The sequence below is a fragment of the Cryptomeria japonica genome, chromosome 2 (assembly GCF_030272615.1).
Source record: "Cryptomeria japonica chromosome 2, Sugi_1.0, whole genome shotgun sequence".
NCBI classification, from domain to species: Eukaryota; Viridiplantae; Streptophyta; class Pinopsida; order Cupressales; family Cupressaceae; genus Cryptomeria; species Cryptomeria japonica.
In genome coordinates this window covers 310278482-310302161 of record NC_081406.1, presented here as the reverse complement: position 1 = coordinate 310302161, position 23680 = coordinate 310278482, and the positions used below count along the sequence as shown (strand labels likewise).

The 23680-nt window shown below is 38.3% G+C and overlaps 1 protein-coding gene across 1 annotated transcript in view; it reads right to left on the bottom strand.

The window, feature by feature from the left end:
- Nucleotides 1–23680, bottom strand: part of LOC131075355 (uncharacterized) — a 142656-nt gene that overhangs the window by 75925 nt on the left and 43051 nt on the right. The window contains exon 3 of the mRNA XM_058012183.2: nucleotides 19429–19483. Coding sequence (XP_057868166.2) covers nucleotides 19429–19483 — 55 coding nt within the window. The remainder of the gene's footprint in view (nucleotides 1–19428; nucleotides 19484–23680) is intronic.

Sequence of the window (23680 nt, the reverse complement as noted above, 5' to 3'; positions counted from 1 at the left end):
AGATTGGTGTCTCTTGCTGAATTGACGCTCAGTTGTGGGGATTGGTGTCTCCAGTAGGTTGATGCCTGCAAATTCTACAAGTCGGGATTGGTGTCTCCAATGGGTTGGAACCTGCAAATATTGTAGGATCATTTTATTTTTGTTGTGGTTGGATTTGGACAGTAGATCCAAGCAGTCCTCCATGGTTTTTCCACAAAAAGGTTTCCATGTAAATCTTGTATTCTTAATTGTGTGGATCTTGTGTGTTTGCTATTATTGTAGTTGTTAAATTTTAAATAAGAAAAACTTTGTCTTATACTATTTCACCCCCTCCCCTCTCAATATAAGTGTGTGCTCGTCACCACTACAATTCAAAGGTTTGCCAGTATGGATGACTCTAATTGTTGTTTATGTTGCTATAAGAGGTTGGAAACCTGCTGAAAACAGTTCAAGTGTTTGTTAGGAGAATATTTGTCACTTAAACTACTTGCTACATGCTCCGTTTGACTGATCTGTCACTTGAAAGTTGTCATAATACAGTTAGGCACTTATGGTCCCCACTTTTGTCACTTAATACTGGTCGACCAAACAGGAGGCATCTATTTTCTTCTCTCATGTTACTTAACAATACTTTGTCACAATCAGGCACCTCTATACGCATCTTTCTCCTTCAAAGACTGATTTTGCCTCCAAGTGGTTATGTTACGTGTCATTATTACTTGAAATGGTCTCTAGTATTCCACACCCACCAAATAGCCACAATTGCCACTTTTATTCATTCCGTCATGCACTAGGCACACTTTTCAGTTATATGTATCACTCAACTTTTTCTCCTCTTAAGGGCACCTCCAAGCTGCTTATTTCACTTGAAAGGTCCATTGTCATCTTGGAAAATAACTTATGTTGTTAGAGTTATCATGTATTAGCTAATAATTATTTATTTAATTATTAGTCTATTCTCCTCTACACTTAAGCTAAACTTAGGCATTTAATAATATTGTAGGTATTTAATAATTATTAAATACACATTATCCCTTTAGGGTTTCTTTAGGGTTGCACAACTTTAGGGTTGCATGATCTCTTTTTATAAGGATTGTATTGTATTTCTTTATTCATTCTCTCTCTGTATGATAATCTTTTTCTTCAAAGCCATTATTGTTTTTTTGTCTCCATTCTTCTCTTGTGACAAGTATTTTGCTTGCAGGTGTTCTTGGGATCTCTGAAGTTGTATTTCTCAACTTCTTCATGGTATCAGAGCCTACATCTGCTACTACTTGTTCCTGGTTTTTCAAAAGAATTTTTGGAGGCTAGGGTTTTAAGAATATTAGAGTTTTTTATTTGAATCTAGGGTGCTTCTTTGTTTCAGGGCATTTTGGGCTCAAACAAACCTCACGGTTGAGCTCAGAACACCCAAAAACCCCATTTTCATATAAAATTTGTCCAATTTGGATAACTTTGGCCCCTGCAAAAAAAAATTGGTTTTTTGTCCTTTAGGGCACGTATTTCGAGAAAAAAAAAACAAAAAACAAATTATTTTTTGGGGCAGTTTAATGGCATGCCTAGGCCGCTATAATCACCGAAACTGCTTGCTGCCACCTAGTTTTTTTTAAAAAGCAAAAGGGGGGGGGCGTATCCCCTGCTGCCTACAACAGGGCCAACGGTACTGTTGGCGTGTTTTCTATGACCGCGTCAAACACAAAATAAAGTCACCAACGGTCACCTTATCCTCTCTTGATCAAGATTAGTCGGTATGCAAGGATTACTTACAGTTCAAACGGCTAATTCCCAAGGTTCCTTCAGTGCGTGGATGTGACTCAGTTGTTTGATGGGTTTGTTGATAACCCAAAGGGCCTTACGTATGTTGAAGAAACTTATGCAAGCTCAAGGATTTTTTATACCGATGATTTGCAATAAAAGCTCTTAGTTTTGGATCTTTTGGATTTTGAATTATGCAGAAAGTAAATAGGAATAGGGTAGAGAAAAACTAGACTAAAAGTAATCTAATCCTATGAACAAGGAGACGGCGTAACTTGCGCAAAATCCAACCACGCTTGGCTTTGCCAGCAACGCACAACTACACGAAGGCGGTGCAATCTTCAGAGGGTGTGTTAAAGATTTTCAAATCATCAAGAGAAACCATCAAATCGAACAATCTCTGCTGATAATCGAAGTTAAACATACACATATAACAGAGGCTCAGGCTAACTTTGCACGGTATGCAACAATCAGCTGCACACCAAAAGTATGAGCATGAATTTTGCAACAAGAGATCCTATCAAATCCAGTTCGTCTAACAACATGAAAGCAAATCTAATCTATGAAGAGAATGAGACCATGCGAGCTCCGAAACAACACAAGCACACACTAACAATTGAACAATGTATTAAGTGTTTGCTTCAAAAACTCTTAGTAACAATCTCTGACGGTAGTCTCTCCCCCTTACAAATGAGGGGGTCACCCCCTTTTATAGGCCTCAAGCCATGATTACATGCAAAACCCTAATTAGGGTTTGTCTTAAAGATTCCCCGCTCAAGGTGCAACAATGTGGGAATCGGCAATTAATAACCCATTATGCCCATGTACAATTAATTTAAAAGAGCCTAAAATAGCACCCACTAGCTAATTAAATGTGCCCCATGATGTTGACTATGCCCAGAATATAACCGACACCATCATAAATGCCCATCATTCTCCAAGTGACGATGACATGCACGAAGAATCCGTCATAAAACCATAATGAGAAGGCGACATGCAAGAAGATTCCCTATCCGATGGTGACATGCATTGACTGGACCCACGCCTAGTCAATATTCCTTCAACAATAAGTACGCCATTTATTGTTCAGCCAAAAGACTTTCGTCCAAAAATGGACGACCATTATCTCGCTCATTTACGACGTATGCAATGAATCTGCCGATGACAGCTTCCAATTCTCCGATGGAGATACTTGGCACGTTTTCAATGTTAAACTCCATCAATGCAATTTCTTCTTCGCTCCTGGAAAAGAAGTTTTCCCACTCTATCATGACTTCCTGCGTTTTCTTCATCATACCGGAGAATGAAGAAACATTTGCAAAATGTTCCTTAGGGAACGAGCCGACGAAGAAGAAATCGTGCAACTGGGATTTCAGGGAGTTCATCATTATTCCTCCGTCACTGAATTTCCTTGCAAACAAAGCTTCCATGGCACTAAGGATTTCTTCCTATATCCCCCTTATAGACTCCTTCAAGGTGACAGAGTCAATGCTAAATTTGTCAAGGGTGTTCTTTCCCGAACAGATAGCGTAGAACCATCGGGGGAAATCATAAGCTTCATTCTCTTGGATCACTTTCCCATCCACCAGAGTTTGCCTTGGAGTCTTCGTCAGGGCCCTGAGTCGGGAGATGGTTGAGTCTTGGTAAACATCTACATCCTCCCATAGTCCTTCTGCTGTCTCTAATCTGCTTAGGAGGGCCACGAACTTCGAATGAAGCTGAGCTAGATCCTCGACGAATTTTCCTGCCTTAGCATAGACATCCTCTACCCATTCCCGGGAATTTTGTGCTATTGCTCTAATAAGTTTTGCATCATCAACTACTTCCTTGGGAAGGAAGGGAGGAGGAGTGGATGAAGGACCTGCTTCCCTGAGGGGTCTTTTGAAACTCCTGACGTATTCGCATAGGAATCTATTTTCCTCCCTCATCCGCTTACATTTTGCCTTTGATTTCAGCAACTTCTCCTTCATGGCTAAGGAGGAATCTTCAAAGTCTCCCACAACTTGACCAATGGAAGCATGGCCAAGATCAACTTGTCTGATGACGTAATCCTCTTGTCTAATCTCACGCCTATCCTTATCCACTGCAAGTTCAGCAATGTGCAAGGTTCGAGATCCAGATTCTTCCCTGACCACCTTGGAAAACTTCCGGGGGGGGTTTCTTTCCGGTGGCTGATCCATCCTCTTCAATAATTCTTCTAACTCCTGAGCAGGATCGATTCCTCCTTCTGCTTCATTCCCTACCTACCTATCAACCAGTCTGGAGCGGGGATGGAATGGCTATGATCTTCTAAATGCTCCTGTTCTTGAGATTCTTCCTCCATTTCACCAAGGATAGTCTCCACGAAGCTATCCTGGTGAACCTCCTCTTCGTGCTAGGGAATTTCTTGCCTCTGACTTTTCGGTCGATGGTGGCCTTGTGAGGCATTGATGCTAAGTCTATCGGGTGCTGGAACGTTCCCTGGAAGTGGACCTGTGGACTGTGGAAACATCTCCACTTCCCGCACGCTCGAGGAACTAACTGGTGAATGCTCCCTTGCTGTTCTTGCTCTCTTTTGTGGAGGTTCTTCTTGCTGGGCTTCTTGTTGAACCTCCTGTTGGATTTCTTGCTGGATATCCCTCTTCTTTGTTGTCCTTGGTCTCTTTGGGGCATTTTTCCCTTTATCTATCTGGGCTTCCTTTCCTGCCTGAACCTGTGAAGAGCTTTCAGTTGCCTCGCTGTGGGAATCCAGACTTCCCATTAGTTGGTATGTTAGATGGACATTGTCTTCCACCAACTTTCTTATCTGCCTGTCAATCCAGTGCTTAGTGAATTTTAGCACTAGTCTAGCTAAGATGTTCAAATCATCTACCTCAGGCTCTGACCAATCTGGCAACTAGATAGGTCGATCTTTTACTTTCTCGAATTCGGGTTGCGTCAAATCTGAATCTTCCTTCACCTGATCCGGTACCTGATGAATTTCACTTATTCTGATGGTGTCGAGGGGGAGTCTAGAATCCATTCTTCTCCGGACCTCAAGGTCATCCTCGGCACTTGCCCAATAATCCTCCAAGTGAAATCTGTGTATGAATTAGACACCGGCAACCTTCCTAATCTGGCTGTAAGGATCATATTGGGCCCTAGATGTGTAAAATGGTAGGCAATAGAATGCCAATTCCCCTACTGCACTTTCAACGGCCTCCAAACCTGAGCATATCTCCATGAAATCCCCCAAGACAATTGGAAATTCAATAGATTGCTTCTTCTTCTTCTTCTGCAGCTGATCATAGGCAGTTAACTGCCTCATGAGCTCGAGCAATATAAGCTTGTTTGACGGATATCTGGGCAATTTGTACGACTGGAAGGAGAACCCTTGCGTCCTAATGTAGGTGAATTTGGGGAATTGCAGGAACGCAGTGCCATACCTCTGGACCAAGGCACTTGCTTGTGGAGACAACCTCATGTGTAACTTATTTTGCATAAGTCGTGTCAAGTACATGGTGAAAGTGTCATTCACCAGCCTATAAGAGCTAACATTGGAGAGATGTAGCTGGGGATAACACTCATGCATTTTTAACTGAGCTGGTCCGCAACCCATGATTCCTCTTGTTGGCAGCCCATCAAATCCTCCCCTTCATGCAAGCATATAGAACAGGTAGGAGCTCATGAAAAAGGACTGGGACCTTTTCTCTTTTAGGTTCTTCAATTGTTCATGCAAGTAGTGACTGATCAATCTAGCCCAGTCGATCAGCGTATTTGAATTAATGATCTCGCCTATGTAGAAGAACATCCAAGCCTCAAAGTTCACCGAATGTGGGCATCCCATTACTCTACTTAGCATCTTTATCAGGTCCACATACTCTTGCTTGAACTCGAAGATTGTGAGAGTTTTGGGCATCATGGAAGCGTGCACTCTAGGCTTCAACAACCACTGCTTGTTGATCAAATCAGCACACCTGGCAGGGCCTGCTTCATATACTATCTGAGCTCCGCTGCTGGTCCTGTACGCCATGGAATAATGTGAAGGTATTCCAAAAGCTTCACCAATTGACTCTGGAGTCAATGTTGCCAGTAACTTGCCATCTGGCGTTGAGATTGTTTTCCGCTCCAGATTGTAATGTGCTGCACATTCCAAGACCAGATCTGGGCATTGAATAGCAGGAGGAAAACCAGCTGCTGCAACTATTCCACTTCTCACAATTCTGACAGCTGTTGAGGATGGATTGTGCCCTGCTGTTCCGAACATTCGGATCTTGAATGCAGCCAAGTTGAACGTGCCTAGATTAGTATCGCTGACTTCATCCCATCTTGAATTCAACCGGGAATGAGGAAGAAAACTCTTCATCTCCGCCTTGATCAATGCCTGCCTGGAGATAGTAGCTGCCTTGCTTGGTTCCGCCATCTTGGAAGCACCTCGAAACGATGAAAATAGAGACTAAGTATGAATATTCTTCACTTCTCCACTTCTTCTTTCCTGAATCTTGCACGTGAGAAATGAAATGCCTTTCCAAACTTATATAGATTTCTCAAGAGGCATTAATTTAGCAATTGCATTCATGATGCGTCATACTTTCCCCAATCACTGCACCATGCAAAGGCAACTTCCCATGCGAATGAGTTCAAATTTAGAATTTTCCTTAAATGCTCCCAATCATGCGTCATACTTGGAAGATTCCTTTTGCCAACTCGTTGATTTCATTCTTTCCAATTTTGGAGGGAAATCGAAGGATTTTCTCAGGATTTGCTCGATTCCATTCTAACTTGTCATCTCCTGCTTTCGAAGGAATTTTCATGCCTCTTCTCCACATCCCTATTTTTTAGGGATCTTCCTAAAATTTAGGAATTAGGTTCATTGGAATTAGGTCGAGATTTGGTGTCTAAAAATAGCATATTTGAAAATTCGCCCGAGGGGAATTTTGCTTTTTATTCCTCCTTGACTCCTTGGATTCCATGCCTTAGGCAAAATTTCAATTTTTTAGCTTGGGTGGAATTTTCGCCATGCCGAGGATTCATGGATTTTCCCTCTCTCCTTGGGAATCTCATTTCAGCACCTGACTCCAGACTTGGGCGCATTTTCTCTCTGTCCATGGACTCGCAGATTTTTCCACCTCTCCTTGGCTTCTCCATTTTGGCACCCAACTACAGACTTGGGCGCATTTTTGCCTGGGAGAAGGATTCATGGATTTTTCTCCTCTCCTTGGGTTCTTCATTTTGGCGCCCCAGTCCAAACTTGGACGCAATTTTGCCTGGGAGAAGGATTCATGGATTTTTCTCCTCTCCTTGGGAATCCCATTTTGGCGCCCAATTCCAGACTTGGGCGGAATTTTGCCAGTGCCAAGGATTCATGGATTTTCCTTCTGTCCTTGGGAATCCCATTTTGGTGCCTGACTGCATATTTGGGCGCAATTTCCATTATGCCATGGATTCATGGATTTTTCCATCATTTAATCTCCCAGACTTAGAATATTTTGACATCCTCTGTTTTTGAAGTGTTTTCCTGAGCTTTCCATTTTAGGCATGGATTTCCAGCACTTGGCCCATTTCTGGCTTTCTTTGTCTGCTATCTGACTTTCCGGAATTAGAAATGTCTGCGAACGCTTGATCCTTGTCGCCTTGTCTGACTGACCCTGCCAGTACTGACTTTCCAAAAATAGAAACTTTCCAGGTGTCAATGTTAGATCCTTAGACAAGTTGCAGGAATGACTTACTATAAATAGAAACTTACTAAAAAATAGAAATTACTAAAAATAGTAAGTTTGATTTTTGGCAAAATGGCGACATTCCGGGACTCGAAAAAATCCCTAAAAAATAGGGACTTTCTAAACCTAGAAAGTTGCTCCGTTTGGGCTCAAATTTTGATGGGAGGTCCCTTGAAGGGTCCTGATTCCAGTCATGTGTTCAGTTTTCAAAAATCCTAACAGGAACCCCTAAAATCTAGGACAAAGGGTAGAAACCATAAAAAGGGACAAAACGGGCCCTAGACTTCACAGAATTCGCTCGACAGAGAAGCAAATTAAACCTAACTGACCCCCAAACATCCGCAAAGCACAGAGATTGAAGAGATTGCTACCAACACACAAAAAAAAACAAGACCAAAAGACCGAAAGGGCCTAAAAGCTAGGGGGTCCCTATCTAGGATGGGGTGATGTGTGATTAGGTCACAACAGGTACCACCCCCACCCAGGCTGCCACCCCGTGCACCTGGGTCGTCGCCTACCTCCTGCAGCCACCCCATCCATTTCCAGCATACCTCTTCCCCGCCCAGGCCGCCGCTGACACAACAGGCTGGAGGCTTTTCCTGGCCTCGACGGATCTTTCCAGCCCTCTACCACCGCCGCCGCCATGGTGATTTTTTTGGCCCCCACCAACAATTTCCGACGGATTTTGCCAATTGTTTGCCTTTTCCGGCAATCAGTCGGACTTTTTTGGGGTGACGGGTTTTTTCGACACAAGGTTTTTTCCGACAGATTTTTCTAGACAGGGGGATTTTTCCGAGCAACAAATTTTTCCAGGCACGGGAATATTCTCAGAATATTTCACTAACGTCAACATGACGTCATGTTGACGTCAACAGTACAGACAGTTGTGCATGGCCCCCTATGACCCTCTTTGTGCCCTAAAAGAGGGGTTTTTTTTGTTTTGGCCATAACTTGGGCATGCAATATTGTTTTTTGGCAAACGAGATATTGTTGGAAAGCTGGTTTCGTCTACTTTCTAGATTTGTGGGTTTCATCACCTGGTTTTGTTGTTGGTACATTCTATAGCCATTTGAAGTCAGAGGCGTCATTTTCAGTCCCGAGCTCATATCTTTTCACCAGTTTCTCCGTTTTTCGCGATTCCAGCGGCGTTGGGACGGTAGTTCAAAGCTCTTCACAGCCATCCGTGCACTTTTTCCAGTTTTTACTCCAATTACATTTTATTCAGTTTTTTGTGTTTTCACACTTTGGCGAATTACTTGGACATGAGCTCGTGGAAACTTCTAGTTTGCGTGGGATGACTCTTTTTTGGCTGTTCTTCAAGTATTTCCAGCCTTTTATCTTCTTTGAGCATTGTATACATCATTTTGTAAGCATTTTCCTCTTTTGCAAATGCACTGAGATAAAGTGCCACTATGTTTTGCATGCTTGGGATCTTGCACATCTTGTGCCTTATTGTACACACACTCCATTATAAAGTGCCATGGGGGGTTTGATGTTTGCCTTTGTTTACCATCTACCTTTGTCACGTGAGTGTTCCTTCCATGACATTAGCCTCATGATGTGTGTCAAGTGAGTGTTCCTTCCACAACACTAGCCTTTATATGTGTTTGTAGTTTTGTTGCACTCTTGATGTTCCTGGTTCTTCGTCATGCAATTTTTCTTGGCATTCAATTTCAATGTACCTGTCACCTCTCCCTTGTCAGCATTATAGGGGGGGGGTTTCCTGTTGGTTGTTGGTTCTAATGGTTCCTTGGTTCGTTGGAGTGAGCTATGTATTCAGTATTTGTTCCTATGTACTAGGCGGATGCAGTGGCTGGTTACCTATGCATTTCGATAAGATGGATCATTTACCATATGGACACTCTTTCACTCCTATTTTTGGAGGCAACCTTCCATCTTCAATTGATCAGCTCTTCAAACTTGGTGTTTTTGCCATATGCATCTTTGAGTTCAATTGTTTATCTTTGTTTGTCATCTGATTCAAGTAGTGTTATTTGAGGGCACTCATGCAAATTACAATCTTCTCTACCTGATCATCTTCTATTTCAGTGGAAGTTCTTCAGATCGATAGTTATTCTTTGACAATGTTTGCAGTTTCATGCTTCAATGGTGTTCTTCATGTTCATCCTTTGTTCCTTTTTTTCTAGGACATTCTCTTGTTTGGAGGTTTCTTCAGTCCTTCACTTGTATTTCTCTCTTTAGGAAAGGAATTTTTCCCATGTGGCTTTCTCCTTTTCTTCAGTTGTGAAAGATCTTTTGTACTTGGGTACCTCATCAAACATAGTTGTCTGGACCCATTGTTACTTTCATGCATTTTTAGTCCTTTGATGTTTTTAGCTACTCCCTAAGTTCATCTTAAGGGGGGGTGTTAGAATTATCATGTATTAGCTAATAATTAAATAAATAATTATTAGTCTATTATCCTCTACACTTAAGCTAAACTTAGGCATTTAATAATATTGTAGGTATTTAATAATTATTCTAATTACACATTATCCCTTTAGGGTTTCTTTAGGGTTGCATGATCTCCTTTTATAAGGATTGTATTATATTTCTTTATTCATTCCCTCTCTGAATGATAATTTTTTTCTTCAGAGCCATTACTGCTTTTTTGCCTCCATTCTTCTCTTGTGACAGGTATTTTGTTTGTTGGTGTTCTTGGGATCTCTGAAGTTGTATTTCTCAACTTCTTCACTTAACAATACTTTGTCACAATCAGGCACCTCTATATGCATCTTTCTCCTTCAAAAACTGATTTTGCCTCCAAGTGGTTATTTTAGGTGTCATTATTACTTGAAATGGTCTCTAGTATTCCACGCCCACCAAATAGCCACAATTGCCACTTTTTACTCATTCCCTCATGCACCGGGCACACTTTTCAGTTATATGTATCACTCAACTTTTTCTCCTCTCAAGGGCACCTCCAAGCTACTTATTTCACTTGAAAGGTCCATTGTCATCTTATCAAATCACTTATGTTGTTTTGCCACTTAGACTGTCTATTCACTGCTTAGGCATGCCATTAGAGTATGCTTGCAATTCAAAAAGACAAAAACTGCTCCATGCATGCCCTACACCCACTTCTACCATTTATCAAACATGCAAGTGCCTTGATTGGTGATGTCACTTGCTCTGCATTGCCTAGGCACCTGTAATGGTTACTCAACTTACTAATTCTCTCGTCTTTCACTAACTAGTTGCTTAAATTGATTGCTTTTATAAAGCTCCTTTTCTCTAGAATATAAATTTAGATAGACTTAATATATCAAAGTTAATTTGTATGTCAATGAATTTATTATTATTATGTGAGTTTGAAGATTATTAAAAATATCTATAATTTAGAAGAAATATACAAAAACATGGTTGTTCATCAAAATTGCCAATTTAAGACTTTGGCTCTTTAAAATCGCCATCATTAATATATTAAACTACATCCAACAATACAAATATTATCAAATGGAAATGAATAACATCTTTTGAGAGTTTGATTAAATCAACTCCATCTCATTTCTCTATAATTCTAAATATCTCAGAGCACTTGAAAAGGTCACTCTCTCCCTAAAAAGATTTCAGTAATCTTGACACTCATAGCTATGGCACACTCTAGAGCATACTTCAAAAACTTGGACACGGACTCAACTTGGCAGTCTAGAAATTGGACTTGAACTTGGGACTTGGCACAGACTCAACAAAAAACTCAACACAAACTCAGTAAAAAAAGACCTCATAATTACACAAAAATAAAAGAAATCAATGCATTTAGAGAACATAAAAGTCTAATTTGACTATCAATTTGTCATAATTCAAACATTACACATGTCATATGACCTTCAAACTCTCAAAATTTGAAATTTCGGTCACTAAGATTATTATGTTTAGGTGTAATATCCCCTACCTGATCTATTTCAATATACTAAAACTGATTGATATTTTTCAATTAGTTATTAACAGGTGTTTATTTATTTTCCTCATTAGATGATTAATTTCATTATTCATAGTTCTTAATATAGGTATCAGACCTTGCTACTACTTCAAATTAAGGGAGAAGGGTCTATGTATGTTACCAAAGCGCTTAGACACCAAATACAATAGGTTCCCTCAAAGTTTACGGATCCAAGCCCTTACCTATCTTGGGTCTATACCCTCAAGGCTTATGAGTCACTAATCCCCACCCTCTTGGGACTTAACCTATTGATTGGATTTAGACTGTCCCTCTTTGGAACATCTCATTCCCATCTTCTTAAATATTGACAGTGATAACATGATTTAGACTACAAGTATACTGATTTCTTATGTATCATGAATATATATGAGATTAAGTATGACTGTCACACATATTGCAGTCCATATTAACATTACAATTAATTCTGTATAAGAACATTATCGGGCTTCATATATTAAGCATACTTATTAAACACATACCCATGCATACCACCAAGAACAAGGATGTTACTGCCTGTAACTTAATAACAGTTCTGATCTGATCCAATCCATGGTGATCTCACTAGATGCTTTTGATTCCTTTTCTTTATATCTCTCAATGTGAGGGAGAGGTCACACCTCTTCATCATGTATGCCCTTTGGCAAGAGACACACCCTTTCACCATTAGCACCTTTTGAAAGAGTGCTACTCTTCATTATTTCTGCCCTTTGAAAGGGACATAACCTTTCATAATCAGATCTGCACTCTTATTTAAATCAGATCTGCACTTCTGTTTCCAAATTATCCCCCCTCTCACATGAGGTTCTCTTCTCCCTTTCCTTTTATATCTCATTGTTGAGGGAGTCGCAACTTTTCCTTCCATGTCTTTTGACCATTCATTATATTAATTAAATTTTAATTAATTATATTTAATTATATTCTTTTATATTTTAATTTAATTTTTTATATTTAAATTTTATTATTATTATTTATTACTAAATTCTATTTTAAAGTGGGGACATTACATTAGGTGCCAAAAGAGTGTGAACCTAAGATTCGGGAGTCTTGGAACAGCACTTGGCCGAGTACTCTCAAAGACTCAGCCAGACTCATCTCAGGAGTCTGGTTGACTCAGTTCGGCCAGCTCAAGACTCCCGAGTTTGGTGAGTTTTACTGAGTACTATGCTTTTGTTCTCAGGCATTTTACAATAGACGGGGTTTTCTGTTTTTGACTAATGTGCAAAATTTAATCTAGAGGAGGCAAAGGCATAATCACTTAGCTAAAATCGGAGGGTAGAAGAAGATGACACTCATGAAAATTTGAAAATTTAAACTAGGACAGCACACACACATGAATTGGTAAGTTAATAAGAAAAATTACATATAAAGCTGCAATTATCTATCTAAATGAAAAGATAAAAGGTTTGCTAAATTTTGTAAAGGTTATCTATTTATGAAGCACAAGATCACACAAAACAAGTCATACACAGCAATCTTGACAGCAAGTAAGCATGAAAGCACTTGTGACAGGAAATACACCAGGCATAAAAATCTGAAGTATCTAAGATAGAAGTCAAGCAGCTGGTAGCATTTGCACATCCCATTGCTCTATAATGGAAAAGATGCTAAGTAGAACTCCCTCCCCTCTAATATATTGTGCTTAAAAATGCAAGAGGACAGAGTACTTATGTTAAAAGATTGATGCTAGTGAATCTATTGTCATTATCAAGAATAATTTTCAGTAGCCATGAGGTTTTCACATCATCATTGTTAGACATTTTGTCATTGATGTCAAGTATTTTTGTCAAGCTTGTGCTATTCAAGCTGGAGGATTATTCAAAGTAATATTGGACTGAGTTTTCTTTTTGAGCTACTGTTTATTCATTAAATTTTCTCAATTTTGCTTGACCTGCTTGACCTGCTTGACCTGCTTGCTCCAGCAGCTTGCTTGGTTGATTGAAGTGCCTGGTTGGCTGCTTGAGGTGTCTAGCTGTCAGCTTCAGCTAGTTGTATGCTTACTTGGCCTATGTCAGCTGCTACATCAGACGTTATTGCCAAGTCATCTATTGTATATTCCTCATGCCACATCATTTTGCCTTGCGGGGCCCGATTCTTCCTTGAACGATACTTTTTTTAAGTAAACTAGTGTGGAAGATTCCAAATGACTAATGGCAGACTCCAAATAATTTGGTGGAATTAGTGGAGATTTAGAGATTAATATGACAGATTCCTCTCTTTATGGTTTTTTTTTTTTTAAAACAATTAACGGTGGAGCTGGAATATTTACTTTACGTGGCTGAGTGTTGTTTTTGGTAAGGCCACAATTTCTTTTCAAAAATCATGGGTAATCATTCCTAGCAGAAGTCTTTGTTCTTATTAATTTTTTTTTTATCGTGGGAATGGAGGCTTTATTTTTGGTGCCTTCATGGCTATTGTGGACAGGTGTTTTTGGCAGAGCACGATAGTGGAAATGAAACCATTCGAATCAAATGAAAAATATTCATCTTCGTGATTTGGAAAATTTTGTTGTGGTGCGGCCGCTGTTCTTATTTGTTTTGTCTACAATCGTGCTTTCTTAGAGGAGGCGAAGAGCCGTTACCTATCTTCCGGAGTGGTATTCTCTACATATTGAATATGACCACATCTTTTGGTGGTGTTGATATATTTTTTTTTTTGGCATCAAATTAAGCGATTATCAAGTGTAGCTTATAACTAGAAATTATTTTACGAGCTGTGCATAGAGTTATGGGTGTGCTGTTGAGCGTTATTTTTACAGCTGAGAGTGTGTTGCTGTGCGTTATTTTTACAGCTGGGAGCTTTCGTCTTCATTTTGGTTGACTAAGATGTTTTTTTTTTACTTTAGTTGAGAGATATACTTAAATTTCTTGGTATTGCTAAAGTTAAAAAAAGGAGTTCTAGAGAAGTCTAAAAATTCTGATGTTTGTTTTCTGAGTTCACATTTGGAGTATAGAAGGGAGTTGGCGCTCTCTTTCGTATGGGGGTTGGAGCCTCTACTGGTCTCAATTGGTGGTGAGTGGAGAGTTGTTGCTCTCTTTGATTTTAGCTATGTAATCTGGGTTGGTGCCCATAGAAGTTAATGGAAGTCTTTTGATGTCGTGGTTTTTTACCCGAAAGGGTTTTCCACGAGAAAATTTTCAATTGTTTTTGTGTTTAGCTTGCTTTTCTACATCCTTGTTTCAAGTTGTTTCAAGAGTTATTTGTTGATTTAAAAAGTTTCAAATACTGATTCCGCCCCCCCCTCTCAGTATTTGTTGTGACTTTCAATTGGTATCAGAGCAAGTACCTTCTGTTAAGGCTTAAAAGCTCGAGGATTGATTATGTTGGCACTTGAAGATGAATGCTCTGGAAAGTCTTGAAACAAACAGAGCTCCTCTATCTAATGGATCAAACTAGGCCTTTTGGTGTGTCAAAATGTGAGCTTATTTGATGTCACTTGGTTTTGATGTCTGGAGTTGTACTACGACTACCTATACACCTCCACAAAATCCACCATCCTCTGCTGATGAAGAGGAAGGCATTTAAAAGCAATGCTAAAGCTATGAATGCTATACTGTGTGGATTGTCCGAATCTAGGTTTGTTAAATTCATGCATTGTTGTACTGCTCAAGCCATGTGGGATAAACTCAAGAATGCCTATGAAGGAGATGAAAAGGTGAAGAAAGCCAAGCTTAAGACTCATAGGATGCAGTTTTAAAGTCTGAAAATGAAAGAGGGTGAGAATGTTGCAGTCTATTTTCTAAGAGTAGATGAAGTGGTAAATTCTCTCAAGGGTCTTGGTGAGAAGGTTGATGATAGGTTGGTTATTTAGAAAATCTTAAGGTCTTTACCTTTAAGATGTGATGCAAAAATCTCAGCCATAGAAGAAATGGTTGATCTTGATAAATTATCCATTGACAAGCTCCATGGTATATTGACTGCATACGAGATGAGAACCAATACAAAATCTTGAAAGAGGGAGACTGCCTTTAAAGCATCAAAGAAAGGCAAGCAAAAAGAGCAAAGTTCATGTGACAGTTCAAATGATGATTCTGATTCAAAAGAAACATTTGCCATGAGAAAGTTAAGAACAAGAAGAAGATGCCTCTCAAGTGCTTTAACTATGGAAAAGCCGGACATTTTGCAACCAAATGTCCATATGAAGATAATGAAGATAGCAGTTATGAAAAGAAGCCTAAGTTTAACAAAAAGAAATACAAAAGAAAAGATAAGAAGACATGAAAATCCAAAAAGAGTCTATATTCAAAAGAGGATAGTGATTCATCTGAAGATAGTGATGAAGAATCTCAAAGTGATGAGATTTTGCTTATGGCTCTAGAAGAAACTCATGCTGAAAATCAAGAAGACGAAGATGTTTTTGATAAAGAAGACGGAGAAGTGGATAATGAACAAGAATTGTTAAGTGCTCTAAGCGAGACTAAAAGTCTCAAAAAGAAAAATCTAAATTTGAAGCTGCTGCTCAAAGAAGAAAGTGAAGAAAAAATGAGGAAATCACAAGCTCTTGATGATGCTGAGAAGCTCATAGATAACTTGATAATCTAGATTGAGGAAGCTAAAAAGAGTAACAAATCAGATCAAGCTAAAAGAGGTAAGCTCTGAGAAACTTGAGGCTGAGATTGTCTCTCTTAGAAGGTTAGATAAATCTTCATCACTGCTGAACCGTGAGAGTATAAATCAGAAAGGTTCTATGTCATTGGATGACATCTTAAGCTCAGAAAAGCAATCTTCTGATAAGGGTGGAGTTAGTCTTGAAGAAGGTCAAAGTTCTATCTCTGCAAAAGATGGACAGCAAAAGACAAATGCTTGTCGCACAATGAGTTCATCATCAAAAGTCAGAAATAATACTTTCAAGAGGCCGCCTATCTCAAGGCAAGGACATATGAACAAGTTCAATAATTCCTTCTTCAATGGTTATTGTTTTACTTGCAACTATTTTGGACACAAAACCATCCATTGTAGAAGGTTTACAAGGAATGATTTTAGTTTTAGGAGTTGGAATTATTGTATTTCTCAAAGGAACTACAATATAGTATGCTATAGATGCAATAATCCTGGTCACATTGCAAGAGTTTGTAAAAATGAAATGACAGATTTTTCTAGACAAAGCAAGAAGGATGAGAGTGTCAAAAAGGCAAAGGAGGTTGCTAAGGTTTGGAAGAAGAAAGAGAAGGAAGTGTCAGTGGAATCCTTGATTGTGCAAACAGCCCCTCTTGCACAAAATGAAAAAAGACAAATGGTATATTGGCAGTGGCTGTTCTAGGCATATGACTGGAGACAAGAGCAAGTTTCTTACTCTCAAAATAACAAATGAAGGTAAAGTAAGATTTGGTCATGATGTTTCAGCAAAAATCAAAGGTACAAGTACATTTGTTTTGAATGATGGTGTGACATTAATTGAGAATGTTTTATATGTAGAGGGTTTGAAGCAAAATTTATTAAGTGTGAGCCACTTGTGTGATCAAGGACATAGTTTGAGTTTTAATTCAGATTGTTGTGAAGTTATAAAAGATGGTAAACGTATTGCAAATGCAAGTAGGGCTGCGAACAATTTATACACTCTTGATGATATCAAAAGGGAGAAGTTTGGAGTGTTTCCACTCCATCATTGAGCTGCCTGCTTGGACTCAGGGGGAGTTCTTTCATTATCACATTCTTTCAGCCCTATTTTTGTTATGCAGATTGGTATAGGGAGAAGTAAGTTTGGGGGAGCAATATCTCAGGGGAAGCAGTTTTTGTTTTGTTGGTTTCAGGAGGTGGCAGTTGTAGATGGGGTTGCCATCAATGACAAAGGAGGAGATTGTTAGACATTTTGTCATTGATGTCAAGTGTTTTTGTCAAGCTTGTGCTATTTAAGCTAGAGGATTACTCAAGGTAATATTGGACTGAGTTTGAAGTGCTTTTCGCGCTACTGTTTATTCATTAGATTTTCTCAATTTTGCTTGAGCTACTTGAGCTGCTTGACGTGTTTGAGTTGCTTGACGTACTTGAGCTGCTCGAGGTGCTTGACCTGATTGAGCTCCTTGTCTGCTTGCTCCAACTACTTGCTTGATTGATTGAGGTGCTTGGTTGGCTGCTTGAGGTGTCTAGCTGTCAGCTTCCACTAGTTGTATGCTTACTTGGCCTAAGTCAGCTGCTACATCGTACGTTATTGCCAAGTCATCTATTGTATATTCCTCATGGCACATCATTCTATCTTGTGGGACTCGACTCTTCCTTGAGCCATACTTTTTTTAAGTAAACTATTGTGGACGATTCCAAATGACTTACGGCAGACTCCAAATAATTTGGTGGAATTCGTGGTGTTTCTGAGATTAATATGACAAATTCCTCTCTTTATGGTTATCGTTTTTTTTTTAATAAACAAAAAAAAATGGTTGAGCTGGAATATTTGCTTTTTGTGGCTGAGTGTTGTTTTTGGTAAGGCCACAATTTCTTTCAAAAATCATGGGTAATCATTCCTGGCGGAAGTCTATATTCTTATTAATTTTGTTTTTATCGTGGGAGTGGAGGCTTTATTTTTGGTGCCTTCATGGCTATCGTGAACAGGTGTTTTTGGCAGAGCATGATGGTGGAAATGAAACCATTCGAACCAAATGAAAAATATTCATCTTCGTGATTTTGAAAATTCTGTTGTGGTGCGGCAGCTGTTCTTATTTGTTTTTTGTGCAATCACACTTTCTTAAAGGAGGCGGAGAGCCGTTAACTAGCTTCCAGGAGTGGTATTCTCTGCATATTGAATATGACCACGTCTTTTGGTGTTGATATATATATTTTTTTTGGCATCAAATTGAGCGATTATCGAGCGTAGCTTATAACTGGAAATTAATCTACGGGCTGTGCATAGAGTTATGGGTGTGCTGCTGGGCATTATTTTTACAGCTGGGAGTGTGCTGATGTGCGTTATTTTTACAGCTGGGAGCTTTCGTCTTCATTTTGGTTGACTAAGATGTTTTGTTTTTACTTTAGTTGAGAGAAATATTTAAATTTCTTGGCATTGCTAAAGTTAAAAAAAGGAGTTCTAGAGAAGTCTGAAAGTTCTGATGTTTGTTTTCTGAGTTCACATTTGGAGTATAGAAGGTAGTTGGTGCTCTCTTTCGTATGGGGGTTGGAGCCTCTACTGGTCTCAGTTGGTGCTAAGTGGAGAGTTGCTCTCTTTGATTTTAGCTGTGTAATCTAGGTTGGTGCCCATAGAAGTTAATGGAAGTCTTTTGATGCTGTGGTTTTTACCCGAAAGGGCTTTCCACAAGAAAATTTTGTATTGTTTCTGTGTTTAGCTTGCTTTTCTACATCCTTGTTTCAAGTTGTTTCAAGAGTTATTTGTTGATTTAAAAAGTTTCAAATACTGATTCAACACCCCCCCACCACCCCCCTCTCTCAGTATTAGATGTGTGACTTTCAATCATTGCTTATAATCAGATAGAAGAACAAAGTAATACACAGAGATACCACAGTAGAACTCAAAAGTAGAAACCCCTGAATTTGACCATCTCTTTGAGGGGCAAAGACATCTTTTATTATAGTGTCTTAAAAGAGGAATGAAGATCCCTCATCTGCAAGTCCATAAAAAGGTGGAAATTTTGCCAACCTAGATGGTTAACTCATGCATGAATACAGATTTTCTTAACACAAAGAAGATTATAAGCAATAGAGTACACCATTTATAGTAATAGCAGCCAGAATCTACAAAGAGGATTTGGCTTGGTTCTACAGATATAGATAAAAACCTTGGTAATATCCAACCTTCAAAAATAGATTATTTTTGAAAGATAGGCCAATTGTTGTCTTATGCACATCCTTTCACAGAACCTTCAATGTTCAATACTGTTACCTTTCTACATATGTCATCCATACATATAAAGGGCAATCTCAAGTCAAATAAAGATTAGCATTATATCTTCCCACCATCTCAAACAGTAAATCCCACCAGAATAGAAAATGCAGTTTCTCAATAGAGGCAATGTCATTGAGGTGCATAAGTGACAAAGAATGATCAATAAAAGAAAGCATGTCCACAACTATATACAACATGAAAACCCAAATCAAGCCATAAATAAAAATGTGTATATCCAATCTTACAGTAAGGATAGATGCTGGAACAGCAAGAACCGTCAATGGAATATAAGCCACTGCCCTGCATACCTTCCCAAATCCATTATCAGTGGATCGTGGTCAGAATAAGTATAATTAAAAACCAAATGCAAATATTTTGTAATGCAACAAAGGATACAAATGAAATAGATATGACAGAATTCAATCGTAAGAACTTACCATCTAATTAACTGCAAAGTGATTTGAAACTTTATTATACAACCAAGGAAAATATTTACTACAATCCAGTATATTGTTATTTAAGTGACAAATTAATAGTTGATAGAAACCCCATTCTTAACCTTTATCATTTCATTCGATGACACAATTCAAAATATATCCTTCACTAAAACACAAGAAGCAAGATTGCTAGAGGATGCAATTCTAGAATTTCATTTTCAAATTAAATGACTAGTAAAAATAGATTTACTGACAAGGCACCCAGAAAGAAAGAACTTGTCCAAGTCTCAAGTATTGTACTTGATGAGCACACAATTGTACTGAGGGGGGAGGGGGGTGAATCAATACAATACAATTATTTCCTTTTTCAAACTTAATACTATAAGCCTATCAATTGCGCAATATGTTTCACATAAGATGCAACAATTATGCAATGCAAGAAGAATACAAGATTTTTGTGGAAACCCTTATAGAAGAAAACCACCGCAAAATAATTACTTATATAAACTTGTCTTACAAACTTCATAGGCACCAACCCATAGTTTGAAGACTCTCCAAGTACTCTGCAAAACTCTACAAACTCCCAAATCCCTGAGCTGGTTGATTCAAGTCTACTAGACTCCCAAGCCAAGTTTGGCTCAATCTTAGAGAGTACCTGATCAAGTCCTACTCCAAAAATCTCCGAGTCACAGGCTCAAACTCCTGAGTCTTGACCTCAGACTCTTCTATTTGATGCTTCAACATAACATCCATGCTTTTTTCAGTTAAATTTCAACCATTTTGGTCATTGTTGCTCTTATTTGCCCATTTCACCCAATTAAACATCAACATAGCAAGAAGACAATTTTGAAGAAACAATCTATCATCATTTTGATATAGACTTAATTTCTAGTTCAAGGCTTGGAAAATTAAGTTACGCTAGGAAGGGAACGACGAAAATGTAGATTGTATTTGGTTGTTTTTTCATTTTGACATATTATCATATGTAAACATTTATAATGTTGTTATACATTTATTATTTATAGTTTTGTTGCATTACAATGTATTGTTCGACTTTGAAACTATGAAATTTCAAAATTCGAAAGTTGGAGGATCATATGACGTGTCCTATTTGAATTATGACAAATTGATAGTCAAGTCAAAATTTTATGTTCTCTATATGTATTGATTTCTTTTTTGTGTGTAATTATGAGTTTTTTTTGCCGAGTTTTTCACCAAGTTTTGAGTCAAAATTTTGGGCTGCTAAATCAAGCCCGAGTCTGAGTTTTCAAAATATGCACCAACCCCCACAGCTAAGCACTAACTTAGCAAGTGACAGCAATCCCTCCTTTAAGAAACGCCAACTTCTGAATTCTTCAATGGATGATACTATCTTCACACAATCCTTATTTGAATATTCCAACACCAACTTAGCAAGAGACAACAATCTGTCCATTAGGAAGCACCAACTTCCGAATTCTTCAATGGATGATACTATCTTCACACAATCCTTATTTGAATATTTCAAGAATTATTATTAGTAATAAATAATTAATATTTATTACTAATAATAATTCTTGAAATATTCAAATAAAGATAATAATATTCTTACATGGTTGATACAAATATAGCTCCAACTACAATGCATTCATTTTGCCAATGATATCTGAATTGTAATCAATTGTAAGAATATTAAAGCTCACATGAATGCCTTTTTCCAAAGATATAAACATTACAATCCGTTGATAGTATGGAGAAAGCATTAATAATTGTGATACCCAAGGTGTCACGATTATGCCATTACCACTAAATATATCTTCTTTGAATGTATCGCTAATTAGCTGAATTGATTCTAATACCCGATGGCCAATTGATATTTACGATGGTATATACTATATGAATAAAGCATTTCATATTCTTACTATGAGAATCGGTCCCACTATAGAGACACATATATTCTCATCATCCGAATTATTACAGACGAATCCTTCAATAAGTTCTTCGATATCGTTGAATGTGTCTATTCCATAAGCCCATAGAAACAAACATTAATCTATCAAAAATCCACGTACATTTTCATATTAACTCATCCTTATAGTAATCAGTAGAAGTATGTTTATTTTGATCAACGAGTGTCCCTAAGGCCATCGTATAACATCCAGACATAGGAACTAATATTCCCATGGCACCTTCGGTCAGTTCGCCCCTTGAATAGTCGATGTCTTTATAGATAATAATAACCAAACTCGTGCTATTTGTATATAAGCAGTGATCTAAATATAAACATACATCAATACCAACAGTTGACTTTATTAAGCTATGATTCGTATATTATAAACAAACACCAAAATGTAGCGATTATAATAATAGAGGTATGATCTGCTAGGAAGTATCGCTTCTCTTTGGAAAGGCATGTCTTTTAAGGACATGCATATTTTGGAAGAGATATATGAAGATAAAGATAGAATGGGGGGATATATCTCGGTTTTCTTTACTCCAGTTTATAAGAGCTGGAAGGGAACGGAACGGCCCCAATCAGAACTGTTATTAATTTGCAGACAGTAACATCCTTGTTTTTTATGGTATGCATGGGGATGCCTTTGATAAGAATGCTTACTATAGGAAGCTTGATAATGTTTATGCAGATTTTAATAAGAATATTAATTTAGACTGCAATAAGTATAACAGTCATATTTAATATATAATGGCAGACCAGATCTGACGCATGTCAGATTGGTCTGTCTTTACAACCACCAATATACTAAGTACTAATAACTTATGTTCTTTAGGCAATGGTGGTATTAGTGATTTATACAAAAGGTAATTAACAAATGTATTAATAGTTATATATATATATATATATATATAATAGTGATGTAGTATCAAGAAGATTATATATATATAATGTCTTAATCAGACAAACAAAAATAGTAGATTGTAAAATCAGAAAGAGCTCACAAGATAATAAATAGTAAGAAGAATATGTTTGGATATAATCCTCGTTACTGCTCTCAGTATTCTAGAAGTGGGAATTGAGATGCTCCAAAGAGGGGCGGTCTAAATCCAACTAATAGGATGAGCCCAAGACAAGGCAGGGATCAACAACCCATAAACCTTGAGGGTATGGTCCCAAGACAGGTAAGGGCTTGGATCTGTAAACTTATTATGGATATATGAGGGATGAACAATTTACTTATTAATAAATTAATTGATTGAACTATGGAATATCACTGATTGGATTCATGTTAAGGGGGAAATGTCTTCTAATATATTTAGTTTGAGTCATAAGCATATTGAAATAGATTGATTGTGGTTAAAACATGTCTCAGCCTAGTAGGGGACATTACAGATTGATGTGAAACTGACCTATTTATCCTTAGAAAATGCCCAACGACCAAGCCTAGACTTGAAAACTTGAGAGTTGAATGGGGAATTTGAACTAGATTGTCAAATTCACTCCTGACCCTTCCAAAGGAATAGGAGCGAAATCTTCCTTAGCTCCCTTTTGACTCCTATTCTAGACAAAACCTTCACTTTAAGGCATGGATTGGGAGGAAATTGGCTTGAATTCACCTTTTGGATGCCTTTGAACAAACTTAGACCTGGTAATTTGGAGAAAAGGTCATGAATTTGAGCATTATTGCAAAATTCACTCCTGGCCCTTCCAAAGGGTCCAGAGCGAATTTTCTTAAAACCTCTCCTAGTCCTAACTTGGACTACAACCCTTGCTTCCAGGCCTTGACTAGATGAAGAATGATTGATCCATGCCCTTGGAATGAGTTGGAACGAGATGGGATGAGGAAATTGAGCCTAAAACATCAATTTCGCTCCTGACCCTCTCAAAGGGTCCAGAGCGAATTCCTTTAGATCTCCCTTCTTGCTCCTAATTTGCATCAAGCTTAGGTTCCAAAGCTTTAATTGAGGTTGATTGAACTTAGGGGCACTCTTAGGCATGCATTTTGAGTAGGTCATGAACACTAAATGTGAGGGATTTGAGCATAATTGCCAAATTTCGCTCCTGACCCTTCCAAAGGATCCAGAGCGAAATTTCTTCTAAGCTCCTAACCCTTCCAAAGGGTCT